General features: G+C 39.6%; 1 protein-coding gene across 6 annotated transcripts in view; it reads right to left on the minus strand.

Moving 5' to 3' along the window:
- Window positions 1-830: 830 nt before the first annotated feature.
- The window catches only part of Samd9l (sterile alpha motif domain containing 9-like), a 21,359-nt gene continuing 5,474 nt past the window's right edge, over window positions 831-16,715 (minus strand). For 5 of the 6 annotated variants that reach the window (XM_013516051.1, XM_005388027.2, XM_005388029.2 and 2 more), the window contains one exon: window positions 831-5,914. In XM_013516051.1, the coding sequence (XP_013371505.1) occupies window positions 1,136-5,893 (4,758 nt within the window). In that variant the 5' untranslated portion in view covers window positions 5,894-5,914 and the 3' untranslated portion in view covers window positions 831-1,135. Of the gene's footprint in view, window positions 5,915-15,951; window positions 16,041-16,715 lie in introns of all 6 variants that reach the window. The other variant, XM_013516050.1, reaches the window with a different exon arrangement.

A 16,715-nucleotide genomic window follows, 5' to 3' on the forward strand; every position in this document is an offset into this window, starting at 1 on the left:
GGTATCGTGTTAAATTTGCAGACTCTATTGGGATGAAGATTGCCCATAATAATCAAAGAAACATTGACTCAGAGACACCATCTTTGTCCTCAGTGAATGTTGAGCATTCTGATGTTTGTCTGCAAGCCTTGTGGCATTTAAAAAGGCATTTAAATCTGTCCTTATGAAAAGGCCAGTAGTTCCTGAGCAAATGTAAGGGAAACAAAAGCAATTTCCATTTCAGCAGAAGGCAACATCAGAAGTCTTACCTGTGCCACTGCCCTCCATTCCTCCTGCCATTTTGAAATGAGTGGGGTCAGACTGGTGATCACCAACTCCTTGCATTACTTTCCCATCAGACCTGCCTTGTGCTAATTGCTGAGGATTTGGAAGTCTGTCCTCTAGGACTAGTTTAGCATATGTGGATTATAATAAACTATGGGAAACTAAAAAATAAATTAAAATGAAGTGGAGATAAGGTTTTAAGAAGGTAGGAGATAGGAATGGTGACAGGAAAAGATTAACATGTAAATGGGGCAAGAGAATGGAATGAGTTCAAGTTTGGTTTTTGTTTTTTGCTTTCTTCTCCCAATGCAGTAAGTTGAAAGATGCTAAGAGGCACAATGAATTGTGTGTGTGTGTGTGTGTTGGGGAGGAGTTGAATGGAGAATGGAGAAATGAGCATTTATCTTCCACATTTTTATGAACAGCAAAATGAGGTGAATGGAGCTCAGGCTTGGTTCTGTGGGTTTGAGATCAATACTTGCAGATGTGCTTTTTCTTTCATATTCATCTTAGTTAAATCTTCCCTTTCACAGTCAAGAAATAATTCGGAAAATTCAGAAAAGTGGTTGAATTTAAAACAGATTTTATTAACCTATAACCAGTGAATGTGTACCAGTGGATACTGATTGAAACTTCTTAATTAACTGTGTTAGTTTGACAATACACATTAGAAATATTAAATGACTGACTGTATGGTGTGTCATTCTGGTATAGACACACTTTGTATCCTGTAAAGACTTGTAATCCGTTCTGACAAACAAAGAGAAGTTGATGCTTATGGTTAGGCCAATAATGTCATGAAAAGGACAGAATAGAGAGAGTATAACCTTAGACAGATAGAAGTAAACATATTTCAACTATTGCTTACTCCTTAAATTATTTTTATATCATATGCCAGAGGACCTTCAATGGAAAATCCTAGGTAGAAGGAGACTTTTTCTATGTTTCTACCACTTCTGAGTGGGTTTGAATACACAGATGTCACTGGTATTTTTATTTTTTCCTCTGTCCCATATTCTATAGAGATTAGCTTGCCTTCGGCCTGACCAGTTAGCCGACGCAGGAGGGATATGACTTCTTTTCTTTTCCACACTTCTCCACTTTGCCAGAAGGAATTTGTATTTTTTTCTTTACTGATGTCTTTCTCTATCTCGGCCTTGTGAATAAGACTGTTGAGACCCATTTTAGTTCCCAGATAGAAAAGTGTGCTTGCTTGCTTGGATCTGCACATGCGCTTGTACTGGCCTCTGAAGGATCTGTTTAAGGATAAGACATACTTTTCCATTAGTTTGGAATCTTTATCTAGCTCTTGATTTTCTGGCCAGAACAGGAGGCAGGCCAAGAAATAAGGATCTGGATAGGGATGACTAAGTCCTACAGATTGCAGGACTTCTCGGAGCTGTTGTTTTAGTACACTCAGTGGTTGGACGGACTTGGAAGTGGATTTTAAACAACTGAGAATAATGTTGGCCAAAATGAAATTTTGTTTCTCTTTCACTGGCCTTTTATTTGGGTTTTGCTGCAATAAGAAGGCATATTCATTCACTATACTTTCCATGATGCTTGCAGCTCCTTTGAGGTTTGGATTAAGATATTCAAGGAGTCCAGAAAACCTGTCTGCTCTCAAAGCTTCTAGACGTTTTCTGCAATTCTCTTCCTGGAGTAACTGATTCTCTTTCCCTTGTGATGGAGTCACATCTGCACAGCAGAAAAGTTCTGTGTATTGCTTGTAATAGTGACTGATTTTCTTGCTTAGTTTGAATTCTGCCATTTCTTTCTGGATACTCCTTGTTTTCAGGAGAACCATATAATCACCAAAAAAATGGAAGCACTTCATCAAATCTGCTTGCAAATTTTGTAGCTGGGCTGTGAATTTGCTAAGAGCCAAGTAATATTCATTTTTAGGATCAGGAGGAATGTTTCCCTTCCCGGATAAAAATTGCACCATGGATTTTTGAGACAGTTGATTTTCTCTGTGGAAGAAGGGAGTGAGCTGAAGAATCTGGATCGTGTAAAGACTGACTTCTATTTCACCCAGGAAACCAGCTGTATTGTACATGTCATACCTTCTTTGTGGCTTCTGGGCCGACCAAGTCTCAGTTTCATATTCTTTACTATCAGTTTGCTGTTGGGATTCTTTGAAAGCTCTTGCAGCTTTTCCAGCAGCTTCCAGCAAATGTGTTAGATCCTTAACAGTAATGCTCTTACAGTTTTTGTTTTTATCCAACCACCATTTGATCTCACTTTTGTAGACTTGACCAAGTGTATCTGAGATATAGGAATTTTTAGGTGCTCTGCTTTTGGCCAAATTTGCCCAGTCTAGAGCAGCACTAAAGTTCTTCTCTTTAATGTAGAAATACCTTGCTAAAGCTTGACAAATGAATGCATTTTGTGGGAATCGACTACTTCCTCGAAACAAGACTTTTTCAATTTCTTTGTTCTGCAAAGTTTCAATTAATGGGGAAAATAAAGTGTCTGTTTCAGCTCCATACTCCTTGCGCTGCCGTGTAAGCAGAAGAGTCTGCACATCGTGTTGAAATTTGTCTCTTGCTATTCCAGAATCGTAGAACACATTCTCATTTAACATGTTCAATGCAATCTGACACTTATCCATGTGGTAGCTCTTTTCCAGTTCTTTTAGACAGTAAATGGCAATCAGAGGGTGAATGATACGCACACCTGTGTATCTTCCATATTCTGCAACTTCTGTGTTTATTAGAAGTGTATAATAGGTTCCCATCTTGTCTTCTAGGCTTTCAGGTTTCCAGGGTGTACTAGTATGAATGATTCCTAAGAACATTTCACACTGCGACAATGAAATTGTAGAATCAGTAACATAAGAATTGAGCAGAGCAAGGAAAGAAATAAGTTGAGCTTCCTTGCTGTTAACATTCTGTTCTTTTAGTATGTTTCTTACTACATTTTCTATATATGCTTCATCAAAATTGCCTTTCATGATCATGAAGGAATAAAAGTTTTCACAGTTTTTGTGTTGCTTTTCAATTTCTTCTAGCTTGGCCTCAAAAGCTCTTTGCTCCTTGGAAGAAAGGGTATATGTTAGTGAAATGCTGTTTGCTAATTTTGCACTTTCATCTGGATTCTGGGATCGCATGCAGTTTAAGATAATTACCGGTGTCTTTTTATATGGCAAATCCTTGTCTACTAAAATGGAGTGGATGGCATTCTGTAGAATGCAGACATTTTCCTGTTCTTCAAAATCATCCACAAGCAGAAGCACGGGAATAAAATCCTGGTGGCTAGTTGCCTTATAGGTGATCAAGTTGCTTACTTGTTCTCCGACTTCTGCAAAATCAATTGCTTTGTTTTTTAATACAGCACACCTGTAGTTTTGCTTTAGGTCCCAGAGAACATGCATTGCCAGTGTCGTACCTCCACAGCCTGGATGATGATAAAGATTGATGATTTTTGCAAATACTGGTTTAGAACAATCTGCACAGTCTTCTATCAAAATTTTAAGGTTGTCATACATGTCTCTTTTCACAAAAGCTGAAGAATAGTTTTCAGAAGAAAAGTAGAAGTTCCACCAGGATACTTTGCCACCTCGATAAAAGTGTTCTTCTCTTGATTTCCTAAATTCTAGGAATTTGGATTTATCTTTCTCTATATCTGTGTCCTTACATTCATTTTCAGAAAGGATTTGGAGCGCAGTGAAGGTATCCTCTTCCTTTTTCTCTAGGATAACTGAGGAAGAACCATACGCGGGCAAAAACTTCCTTGATGACTGAGTCACTGATTTTAGTTTAAGGATAGTACTGTTTACTAGTTCTATATCTAAAGTGGAGATACTGTGGTTTGCTAATTCATCTGCAATTGTCAATCTTGTTTGCAATAGGTCTTTCCATCGCTGGTAAATCTTTGTGTTGACACAGATACACAACATATTTTCCATTCCTTTGAGAGCTTGATAGAAAGCGCAGAAAGCTTCAGTGAATGGATCTCCTGGGCTTTCCACTGAGGAGAGTAAGAGGAACACCACTAATAATTTTCCTCTTGCCATTAAGTTTTCATCTGTGAGAAATAAAATAAGTTTTCTAAACTCACATGCTCTATCTCTCTGCCATAAATGTGATTCTAGAGGTTTATATGTGTCACTTTGCAGGTCTGATCTGCCGTTACAGAAGATCCAGCTGGTTTGCTCATAAAGATTCAGAGTAGAAATTTTCTCTCTCATCGTGGTTTTATTTTCTTCATACTGATTTGGGAAGTGCATGTTTGCTACTCGACTTTTTTGGTAAGCTTTGGCCACACCGTGGATCCTAGATTCAGGATCAAACTCCAACACAGCAAACCACTGAATTTCTTTTAGAAAGTCCAAGTGCTGTATTTGATTTGGATGGCTTTTATTTATCACAAGAATGTAGGAGTTGTAATATGAATTATCCAATGAGTCTCGGTTTCCGATGAGAAGTTTAACCAGTTTTAGTCCTTCACTCTCTCTCCTTGTCACTTTCATTCGGTGTTCCTCTTCAGCATCTTTTCTAGATGCTACACATGATGGTAAGTTTTCAAAAAATTTTTTAAAATCTTTATTCCGTTGCTTAACATTGGCCAGTATATCCTTGGTGCTGGCTCCATCTCTCACAAACAGTGAACAGTTTTCATTTTGTTTCCATATTTTGTCCGTTTCACTTTGCAGCTTAACGTAGAAATACTTTTCTTTGCACACCGAGTGCTTGGGAATGACATCCACTTCAATGACAAACCTGTCTGATAGAGTATTGTTCTGCAGTAAGACTTCCACAAACCTTGGCTCTCGGATACACTGCTTGGCTTCATGGATCTCACTTTCTTCAAAATACTTTTTGATCATTTTATTGAAATGATCAATGAAGGCACCCTTATTGGTGACTTTCACACCGACAATTTCTCCGTGGGGTTTGTCTTTGACTCCAAAATGGATGGTACCATTTGTGCGTGTATTCATACAAGCTGATGCAAATCGGAAGGCTTCATTGCTGAATTTCATTTTAAGACCCTCTTCTGTGGCATATTCTGTATCTGTGAGAGCTTTGAACTCATGTATTGGGTCAATGAGATTTAGTGGTCCTGTTTCAGGTTGTAGGATATAATGTTCTATGTATCTTTTACTGTCATGGAAGTTATCAAAGGGATATGGAAGGCAGGTGAAATTTTCAGTTTTTGGTTTGTTCTTTTTCTTGTCTGTAGTGTCTGATACTTCACTTACTGCATTTTCTGTCACGAGAATAGATTCCTGGCCTTTGGTATTCCTGATCTCTCTGAAGTCTTGATCAATATGGGATGACATTAATTCTGTCTCCTCTTTTTTGGTCAGTTTTGGGTTTTTTTGATGTTCTTTTTTGGAGGATTTTGTATTATCTGATTGTCTGGAGTCAGGATTGTCACTTTCAGGGAAACTTGTATTCAATTTGTTATACATTCGTTTTATCAAAAGTGCTGGACCCCGTGGCAGCCCCATTTCTTTGAGATCCTTCTCAGTCAATTCCTGCAGGACTAATCCTGTCACTTCTTCATTCAGCAGAATTTGTCCATATTTTTCATCAATCTTAAGCTCTTCTGTTACCCATTTTTTAACATGTTCTTTTGTCCAGTCTTTGATCTTTTCAGGCAGAATTACTTGTTCATTCATGTCAGAGCTTCAAGTTTGTTCCTTGAAAAAATAATACAGTAATTATTTTGGCATTATATATCATTGAAATTACATATTCAATTATGTATATAATCTTATACCCATATATGTATAATATTTTTCAAGGTTGACAAAACTGCTTGATACTATTATAGATAGTTAAGTTACTTAGAAATATTATAGACAGCCAGACAAGACTGAGCCCAGGAAAGGTCAGTACAGAAGACAGTGGTGGCTGGAGGTGCATTAAAGGTCAGACATTAAGAATAAGAGAAACTGCTCAGCCATGTACTTCCCCTAGGGATGAACAGCAGTGAATGATATTCTAAATAGGCATCAATAACCTTGGGTAGGGGACCAAAACCTCCTTAACCCACCCCTTCCAGGAAAGTCCTTGTTCATCCCATGTGTGCTTGCTGTGGGACTTGCTTCCCTCTTTAGAGTCTCTTTGAATCAATATTACCCAAGTGACTATACTTGTTATAATTTTATTGCTTGACCATAATCTTATCCAAACTCACACCCATTCTGTTATCTGTTCTGAAGCAACTATACTTGTAATCTTATGGATTGATCACAGTTCTGTCTCACCTTGAACCTGACTCACCTTGTGGCTTTGCTCAGTTGATGGGCAACCCACCTGCCAGGCCCCCTTCTGTTCCTCTTAGAGAGAAGCTTTCTTTCTCTGAATAAACTCTTCCTACTCTTAACCTCTGTTGTTCCTAGAATTCATTCCTTGATTTTAGAGAACACAAACTTGGTGTCTTGGACATTTAGAAGATTGGGAATTTTTTCTCCCTGTATCAATACTTAACAGTTTTACAGTGCTCATTAATATTTCATGTTGATGGTAATTGTGATTATGAAATAAGCGGTAGCTGTGAATTAGGTGATATGCCCTTTTGTTTTGTTTTGTTCTTGGTGGTAGTACTGGGGACTGAACTCAGGGCCTTACGTGTGCTAGGCAAGCACTCTACCACTGAGCTACATCCCCAGCCCCTGCCCTTTTATCCTTATAATAATTTTCCTTAGTAGGCTTAATTTGGTGAAAGCTGAGTTTTTATAAAACCAGACTTGTAAGTAACACATAAACTATTTATCATAGAAGCATAATTTCAATAAATTTAAAAATATTAACCTGGATAAGTGGAGCTAGGTTGGAGAAGGGGAAATCCCATTCACAGTTTGGAAGTCAGCCTCTTTGTTACATTTGAGGGTTTAGCAGTAAACTGTTAGGATAATCAATATGGTTGACTAGTTCTTGTGCTTGTGAGAAAGTATAAAAAAGAGACTAAAAGTAGTACAAGAGAGCCTGAAGCTAGACAGTGAAAACGGTATGCATTTTTAATTTTATTAAAACCATTTTCACTTAAATTATTGTTATGAAATTGATGAAGAGCCTACCATTTGGTACACTGCTCAATCTCAAAGGCTGAATATTTTGGACTCTTAAAGTAGAGACTCTCAAACTCTGCTAAATATTTAAATTACTTGGCGCTCCACCTCCACAATGGCTGTAAGTAGTATTAGTCCTCTAAAAAATATTGCTAGGTAGCTGAGCATGGTGGTACAAACCTGTAATGCTAGAACTCTGGGAGACTGAGGCAAGAGGATTACAAGTTTGAACCCAGTCTGAGCAATTCAGCAACCTAGTGAGACCCTGTCTCAAAACAAAAAACTAGAAAAAGTACTGGAGAAGCAGGTTAGTGCAAAGATCCTGGGTTTACTCTCTAGTACCAAAAAAAAAAAAAAAAAATTTGGGTAATTCTGTTCCATAGAAGATAAGGTCAAAAGCCAGGCTTCTCAAGGTGTGGTCTCCAGATGACCACCAGTAGTAGTAACAGCAACAGCAGCAGCAGCACTTGGAAACTGGCTAGAACCGTAAATGCCCAACCCCTACCCAAGACCTACTGAATCAGACTGAAAAGATGAATGAATAAACTGAATTCTTACATTCTCACCTTCCTCTAGTTTCTATTTTCCAACTTTGACTGGCATAATTTTTTTTTGGTCATTCATTATAAATCATTCTTTCTCTTTTTTTGTACAATTTCCTTAGCTAGCCTACCACATTGGTGAAGTCCACCACTTGGCCTCCATTAGATAATCAGAATGTAGTTTGACCTGACACTCCCACCAGACTGGTCTTAGTGCAGGTATCACAACAGTGGCTGGGAGACCACTCCCCTTGCATCCACCTGAATTTGGGCAATAGCCCAGGACCAATCCTTCTTCCATTTCCTAAGAGGAGTAGAAATAAAAACAACAAAAACCCAGGAAATATCCAAAGTTCCAGGCCAAAACACATCAGTGTTAGAACTCGGTGGCCTAACCTTCAGTAACCTTTTTTTTTTCACTTGAACCTCCTTAAAGGTTCACACATAGGGACCATGTATCATGTATGTGAATAAAACGGAGTGAACTCTGGGACAGTTATGCGTACTAGGAGCCCTGTGATGACTCAGCATCCCACCAACCATTTCTGACAATCTTATCCAGAGATCTAATGAGAGGCATCCATTTTGGGATGCACATCTTTTAAAATCCTAAAACATATGAAAAGCTATAAGATGGATCTTTTTGTGAAATCTAGTTTATGTTTAGAAAATATACATGCCTACTGGTAAATCATAGAACCCCTTCTGTCAGTTAAAAGACAATAGGCAGGCAGGCCTTCTTAAGACTTGGAGGACAGGTTTCAGTAAGAGACTGGCCCTGATCTTCCTCTGCACGCTAGAGGAAACATCAAACTTATTCTGCTTCAGTCTTTTTTTTTCTGGTCTGACCTCATTTTTTATCTTTCCTGCCTCTCTGCACTTCCATTTTTTGGAGCTATGTAAGATTAGAGAGAGGGGGACTCTAAACTGCCCCAACCTTTTTGTCCTGTCCAACAACTAACAACCTTTAAGTTGAGGCCATAGAAATGAGCATTTGTTAACACTGAAGACAGGGAAGAAATCTTAGATGAAGACAGCTCAGGCCTCTAACAAACAGTGGTTATTCTGCCAGCTAGTTAAATGCTTTTAGAGTAACTGCCACTCTTAAAGCAGAGGACAAGTTCTCTAGCACCTTCTGCTCAATCCCCACTGAAGCCAATGGCCAATGGAATGTTGACCAGACAGGCAGCTGGACTCCTTCTGGAAACACATGTCTGGTTGCATGGATTAGTGAAAGCTGAGAGGACAATTGAGGGGTCATGGGTTGGGGGACTTGGGTAGCTACCCAAATATTCCTTAGTGGAAGCTGGGTCCTGACAGCCCAACTAGATAATCGGCAGAAAAATGTTCATTTATCTATCACCCTTACCTGCACTCCTGAGAACTTTTTTCTCTGCTAGTAAGTTAGAACCTTGCCCTGTTTTTCTCCAACTCCCTAGTAGTTAACTTAGAACTACTTTGAAGTTAGACTACCCCTCTCTCCAGAAGTCAGACTGAGGCAGCTTGCAATGACTATTTGCCTTTTATGGAGACTAGATAGTGATTTATATTTGTGCCTTGTATGTGCTAGATAGGTGTAAAAAAAAAGTTATTTTAGCCAGCATTTCTCTTTCATGCGCATGTAGAAAATTCATAGATGTAATGTATCTTTACTAACAGGTGAATTGTTGCTAGGCAATGGATATAAGTTTAAATATAAGCTTTAGATACAGAAATTTTAGAGTAGATGTTGAGTAAAACTTAGCCTTGTCTTGCTGTGAAAGAAGATTACCTAGGTGTTAAGGTAGATAACACAAATATTTTAGAGTCTTCTTTACCCTAGGGTAGGAGTTTTCTCTGAGCCATTTACCTGACTCACTCTATCTCTAGAGGTGACCTCTTTTGATGAGAACTGGGAAGCACTCTACTTCTCATTCTTTGATAACTGCCCTCACTCTCTTTCAAAGAACTAGAAAGCAGTGGTTAAATCTCTTCAGTATTGGTTTTTCTAGCAGTGCTTCTTCCTTGCAACATGATTGTTACAGCTGAAATCAACTGTAGCTTGCCTCTTTAGAAACACATGCTAGACTCAGGAGTATCAGCTCCCAGGAAAGAAAGGGCTGTGAGCCAGTAAAAGGTGGCTAGTCTGCCAATCTTTTACCACCTGCTCTGGAGTGGGTCCTGTTTGAGGCTGCCTTGAGGATATAGAAATCAGGTAGAAATTAAAGGGATGCCAATTCTTTACCTAGCATTTCAGATGGGAAGACTAATGTCAAAATCTATTACTCCTTTGGAATGTATTCTTAAACACTGGGGAATGTTTGACACATATATTGAACAAGAGCCATTTAATATTTTTCTGCACTTACACATGGCCTGCTGGAGTGCAGGCAGAAGTATTATGATGCCATTTCACAACTAGGATCATATTATAAGAAAGAGGAGAAATAGAATTACCCTATGTTCAGACTTTCTTTGCATTAGGAAATAATCCCTAGTTGTATTCAAAATGTCAATATAAGCCACAGGGAATCGATGACAAATATGGAACTGCCTGCTTTCATGTGTCGTTTCCGCTCATTATCCTAAGACATTCTCCTCACACTGTGGCAGGGCTTAGTTCTTCCAAAGGGAGCCTATGGCTATCAGACAACTGTGGATTGGAACCTGTGGAACCAACTTGTGTCACTGTGGATTGGATCCTGTGGAACCAATATGCAGCCCTGGCTACCCACTGGATAGATAGGAAGATACACATTTAGACAGGAGTGTCAAAGGTGTTGACAATCCTGCGGACTCACCCCATATATGACACTGATGGCCTAAAAGCATCTTTCACTGGTATGAGCATTTTGCTTTTATCTTTATCCTTTCTCTAGGATCAGAGAAGCCTATGTCAGAGGATGACATGCAACACATTGGGGCCTTTACTAACTATACCCAATGTACCTTAAATGACACCATGACTAGTTTCTCTATCATGAATAAAGAGGTAAAATTAAGGAGCCAAGCCATTCTCCAAAATTGGATGGCATTAGGCATTCTAACAGCTGCACAAGGGGTACTTGAATGACTGTAAAAGCTGAATGTTGTCTATACATTCCTGATCTTTCTGTTAATATTTTGATGGATGTTTAAGATATTAAATGACAGGTTAATGCCATGTCAGATTCTGTAATTCCCTGGACCTTCTCCTTATCCTTTTATGGGAGGTTATTACTGGCTCCTCTTGAAAACCTTTGTTGATTATATTCATAATAATTTTCTTGATCCTATTATTTGGCCAATAAATACTCAGCTCTTTCTTTGGTCTTGTCTCCTCCAAACTTCAAGCTATACACCTTTCCAAGACAAGATCATCTGTCATCTACTGAGGGTCTTAAATAAACCATCTGTGGAGTATCTCTGACTGCCAATCACAACTAGAACCCTCTTCTGCCAGAGTACCCATAACAGTCTTTACCCCTTGCCTGCTTACCGGAGGTAGGGTTACCTCTTCAGAGGTGAGGATGTTATGGACAGCTAAGTTAGGTAGAAATATTATAGGCAGTCAGGCAGGGATAGGCCCTCTAAGAAGTCAGTGCAGAAGATAGGAACACATCACAACTGTGGCTGGAGGCACATTCATTGAAGGCCAGGCCTACATACTTCCGAGGGATAAACAACAATGATTTATATTCTGAATAGGCATCAATCACTTTGGGTGATGGGCCAAGACTTCCCTTGACCCATTCCTTCCAGGAAAGGTCCTTCTTCCACTGATGCATTCACTGGGTGACTTGCTTCCTCATTGGATCAATGTTACCTAAGCAACTGTACTTGTCATTTTACTGGTTCGCCATAGTTTTGTCCTGCCTTATACCCACCTTGTAACTTTACATTGGATCAGTATTACCTAGGTGACTATACTTGTAATCTCATTAGTTGACCATAGTTTTGTCCACCTTATACCTTCCTTGTGATTTCATACCCACCTTGTGGTTTTACTCTATAAAGCTTTCCTTGGTGAGCAGGGTCTTAGGACACCTAATTTCTCGATGTCCACTCCTATGTCTTTCAGGCAGGAAATGTCTTTCTCTCCATAAATATTCCCTACTCTGAACCTTCTTTGTTCCTAGAATTCATTCTTTGATATTATTTTTATTTTTATTATTTTATTTGGTACCAGGAATCAAACTCAAGATCTTGCACTTGCCTGGCAGGCACTTGTGTCACTGAGCTATATTCCTAGTCTCAATTTTTTTTTTTTTTTTTTTTGGTTTTTCTCCGGTACCGGGAACTGAACTCACGACCTTGTGCTTGCCAGGCAGGCGCTTTGCCACTGAGCTAAATCCCCAGCCCCTCAATTTTTTGATTGTAGAGAGCACAAAATTGGCATTTCAGACATCTCACAGATTGGGAGGTATAGTATTTCCCTTATGTTATTTAGAGGTCCTTATATCATCCCTGTATCAGTGGCATGCTTGTGGACTCTGTCCCAGGTACTGCTCTTCGTGTCACTAGACCTCAGCAAGTATGAGTGACCATCATTCTGCCTGTCTGGAATGCCCAGTTAGGCTCCCCGGCAGTACCAGTCTCTGGACTGCTGTAAGTTCCAGAGCTCAGTCTCCAGATTGCTATAAATTACAGAGCTGCCCATGCGCCCTCCCCACCCCTGTGTTCAGAAAGCAGGCTGGCCAGATAGCGAAAAGATCCTGCACCATCAGCACTACCTCCAGCTTCTTGCTTATGCCCTGGATGAGATCCCCTCGATCTTGCTGTGAATGTGATAAAAGTTCAAGAAGCGCTGCATTCAGGAAGTTGTCCACTCTTAGGATCTTTGTTTGGCAGATATGCCGACTCCTTTTGGCTCCTTTGGGACGTAACTCAGAGGGCCTTTTGGCTTCAAGAGTAGACCTTGTGTCTGCTCATGACACTCCCTCTGCTCTGTATTTCTGCTCTTCTTCACACTACTAGTGCAGTTAGCAACAGTGGAGCTGAGAGAGTCACTCTCTGCCCTCCATTCAGCTCTAAACAGTACCCTGTGGTTATTCTGCTTCCATTGTCCTAAGAGGGGTAGAAAGAAACAAAAACCCAGGAGATCTCTGATGCTCTAGGCAAGAGCACATGCATGTTGGATCTCCTAGCCTGACCTTTGGTCACTTTCACCCTACCCCTACTGCATTATAGGTTCATAAATATGTACCGTATTCATAAATGTAATTAAGATTAGAGTGAGTTCTGGGACAAGCATGCACGTTGAGCACCCATATGATGACTCAGCACCCTGTCAATCATTCCCGTCAATCACACCTCGAGAGGTGGGGGAGGCATCTAAGTGGAGGTGCCTGGGCTTCCACTTCCAAAAGCCTGATTTGGCCAAACTCTTTCGCTGTTGCTACTTTTGTGTGCTTTGACCCGTGCACAGTGCTTTTCTGTCACCTCTGCCCCTTTTTCTGTAGTGTCTTATGTTTTTTGGGCCTGGAGTTGCCTTGAATACTCCAGATCCCATGATCTACCTTAAATGTAGCTGCTTGCCGGATACTACTAGGTGTACACCTGGCAATATTCTTCCTCACTGTACACAAGAGCCTGGACTATCATTCGCTCATTCTATGGCAAGAGGACCATGTCTGTAATTCCTGTTTTCTATTTCTGCTCTTCCATTCCCTTTAGAACTCACTCTGGTCATGCTTTGTCTCAATACTCTGCTGAAATTGCCCATAGCATTTCTAAACTCAAGGCTTACCATAGCATCAGCATTTGAAGCAAGTTATTGTTCTAGGATGTTCTCCTGGGGCACGCACCCTTTTTATTTTGTTCTTCCCTTTCTGACTGGTCTTTTTCAGCTTCCTTTGCTGGTTGCTCCTTCATTCTCCACCTCTAAATGTATCTCCTAATTTAGTCTCTATGTCTCTTTTCCTGCTCAAGTTTACCCCTGTGGCTCATCATTCATTTTTCTTTGTGGTACTGAGGGTTGAGCCCAGCGACTTGGAGCTGAGTTACAGCTCCAGTATTTTTATTTTTTAATTATTATTTTGAGGCAGGATTTCACTGAGTTACTAAGTTGCCCATGTTGAGCTCAAACTTGGGATTCTTGTGCCTCAATCTCCCAGAGTGCTGGGATTACTGCCGTGATCTTGTGTTTAAATGTAGTCTTCATTGTAGCAGTTATCTCTGTTCATAATGCTCTTTCTCTAGACACCTAAACAACGCACACCCTCATTTCTTTCAGCCATGTACTCAAAATAATAATGCTTTTGTTAGATAACTTTCATGTTAAACAAGGCAGTGATCTCACCTCCAGCAATTTTCTTTCCTTCGGTTTTTCTTTTTCAGATTTACCTATTTTATGTATTGTCTTTTTCATTCTATCTCAGACACTATAACATAACCTAAACCAGGGCAGACTTTTTTTTCTGGTACCAGGAATTGAACTCAGGACCTTGTGCTTGCCAGGCAGGCACTGTGCTGCTGAGCTAAATCCCTAGCCCCTACAGCAGACATTTTAACCATCATCCATTAGCAAATGACCAGGGCCTGGTACAAAATTAGTGTGCAATGAATATTTGTTGTATGAAGAAACTAAGATTTTTTGAGTAGTGAAACAAATGTATTGTGGTTTTGGAATTCTATGAGTTCACAGTGCCAGTGGAAAAGGACTCAGAAATCTCTTCAAAAATGAAGAAACCTTGATAGCTTATCTGTAAGTCTAGGAGGGGAGTGCAGTACTTGTATACCCTTGACTGAGGACATGGTCCTCCTCTATCAGGAGTGCTCATCTTTTCCCACTGGGTGTGCAGGTTTGGGAGGGACATACACGGAACAGTGAGGGAGGAAGGGGACACCAGCCTCGCCTGCCAAATCAGCCAAATCAACCCTGGTGATCAATGGGGTGACCATGATCACAGTCAATTCTCCTTTACATCCAGTAGCTACCATCTAGGGGGAGGTCTCAGTATTTGGGATGATTTTTCTTTGTTCTTCTGATTCTTGTTGGTATTAATTTATTACAAAAGTTCCATTAATTGATGACCTATAGAAAAAGTCCTGACTAGTTTACTTATACATACACATGAAAAACTATGAAAGAATTACTGTAGTTCAATTTGACTAATGCATCTAAGGGTGCAGTCTGATTTAAACGTATTTGTCTTGTGTATGTTTGTGCATCTGTCTTTTTAATCTGAGTTAATAACTGGTTAAAGCACTGGCAGCTGATTTGTTTAGAAAACCATTTTTCAAGCTCAGCAATTTCTTTTTATGTTTTGGACTTTCCATGTAAAATTGGTTGTGTTGGTTGTCAGCACAGCCAAACTCAAAACACTGCCAGATGTGGAGGCTGATAGGACTTCAGTTTTGATAACGTAGAGGCTATATATGATTTAGGTTAATATGTAGGTTTCTGTGTATTAACTTTCAGATATAATCCTCCAAAAGTTTTACTTAAATTGGCTTATAGGTGGATGGACACTCATCTGTATTATCCCAAATGTTTACTGTTCACATAGCTTAACAGCAGACTAATTTAAATCTGTTGATAAGAGTAAAGATATTCTAAAAGTTGGTGACATGTTTTCATGCAGGTTGTTAGACAACCAAAGGAAATATCAAAAAATCAGTTGTATAAAGGCAATGTCTATTATTTTCTGTGTACAATAATTTAAGAGTTTTTTCCTTCATCAAAGGTACTACATATATACATAGCATCAAAGGTACTACATACATCAAAGGTACTACATATAAGCAGATCAGAATACTTCTTCAGAGTGGGGAAAATGAAGAAAATAGTTTATTTAGTTTACTGATGCTTAAAGCAGCTAGCTACTGGAAGGGCTGCAGATAGAGTTGGGTGACCAGTTTATACTGATAAAAATTAAGGGTAGACTGTGAACTAAGACTTTGGACAAAGACTGAACTTCAGACAATATGGAATGCAGCTCACCCCTACTAAAGCGAGGCGCAGCCACTCTCTACCAAGCTCCTGAATGTGGAGACAATTATAATGCACGTTAACCAGTTTTTTTGCGCCTAAGATCCCAGTTTCTTTTCAATCCTACATGTTGAAGAACTGGGGTAGAAGCCTGACTTCCAGTTGGTCATTTTCAATCCATAGAACCACCTGTGATCACTAAACAACTGAGCAATTTTGGTTCTGTTTACCTATAATTAGCTGGGGGGTTGTGCATCCACCTACGTGAGACTCCTTCTGGAATTTCAGGAGGTATTTTTCTTCTCTTTTTCCAGTAAAACTGTTCTAACCTCCAAAACAAAAAATTAAGATCCCTTTATATCATCAAACAATTTCTCAGCCACTCACTTCTGTGATAGTAGATGAGAAGATACTAATAGTAATGCTGTGATTTTCACTACATATATATTTTATTTTTCTGTTTTTTTTTTCTTGTTGTTTGTTTTGTTTTGTTTTTGTTTTTGATTTTTTGAGGCAGGGTCTTGCTATGTAGTGCAGGCTGGCCTTGAACTCACTTATGTAGCCCAGGCTGGCCTCGAACTCATGGCAGTCCTTCTACCTCAGCCTCCCAAGTGCTGGGATTACAGGCATGTGCCACCATACCCGGCCTGCATGCTATCTATTTGATATCCATTTCTCACAACTTTTAGCCCCTGTCTATTATGAGAGCATTGTGTATGGTTCATGTTCCATATTTGGCTAAAACTCTATTTACTTCAAGGTAACAGTAAATAGGGCACAAAGACTTTAGTAATGCTTTGTCCTAGTTCCTTGGCTTTCCATGTCTCCAGCTTTAAATCTGGGACTGCTGGCTTTTTTTTTCTGAAACATGAGAGACACTGATGTACCAACTCCCCATGATGAATATAACCATTATGTGGTACAAACATGTACTAATAAATAAGAAAGAAAACGTTAGGGGCTGGGGATTTAGCTCAGCGGCAAAGCGCCTGCC

The sequence above is a fragment of the Chinchilla lanigera genome, unplaced genomic scaffold (genome assembly GCF_000276665.1).
Source record: "Chinchilla lanigera isolate Chin_1 unplaced genomic scaffold, ChiLan1.0 scaffold00031, whole genome shotgun sequence".
NCBI classification, from domain to species: domain Eukaryota; kingdom Metazoa; phylum Chordata; class Mammalia; order Rodentia; family Chinchillidae; genus Chinchilla; species Chinchilla lanigera.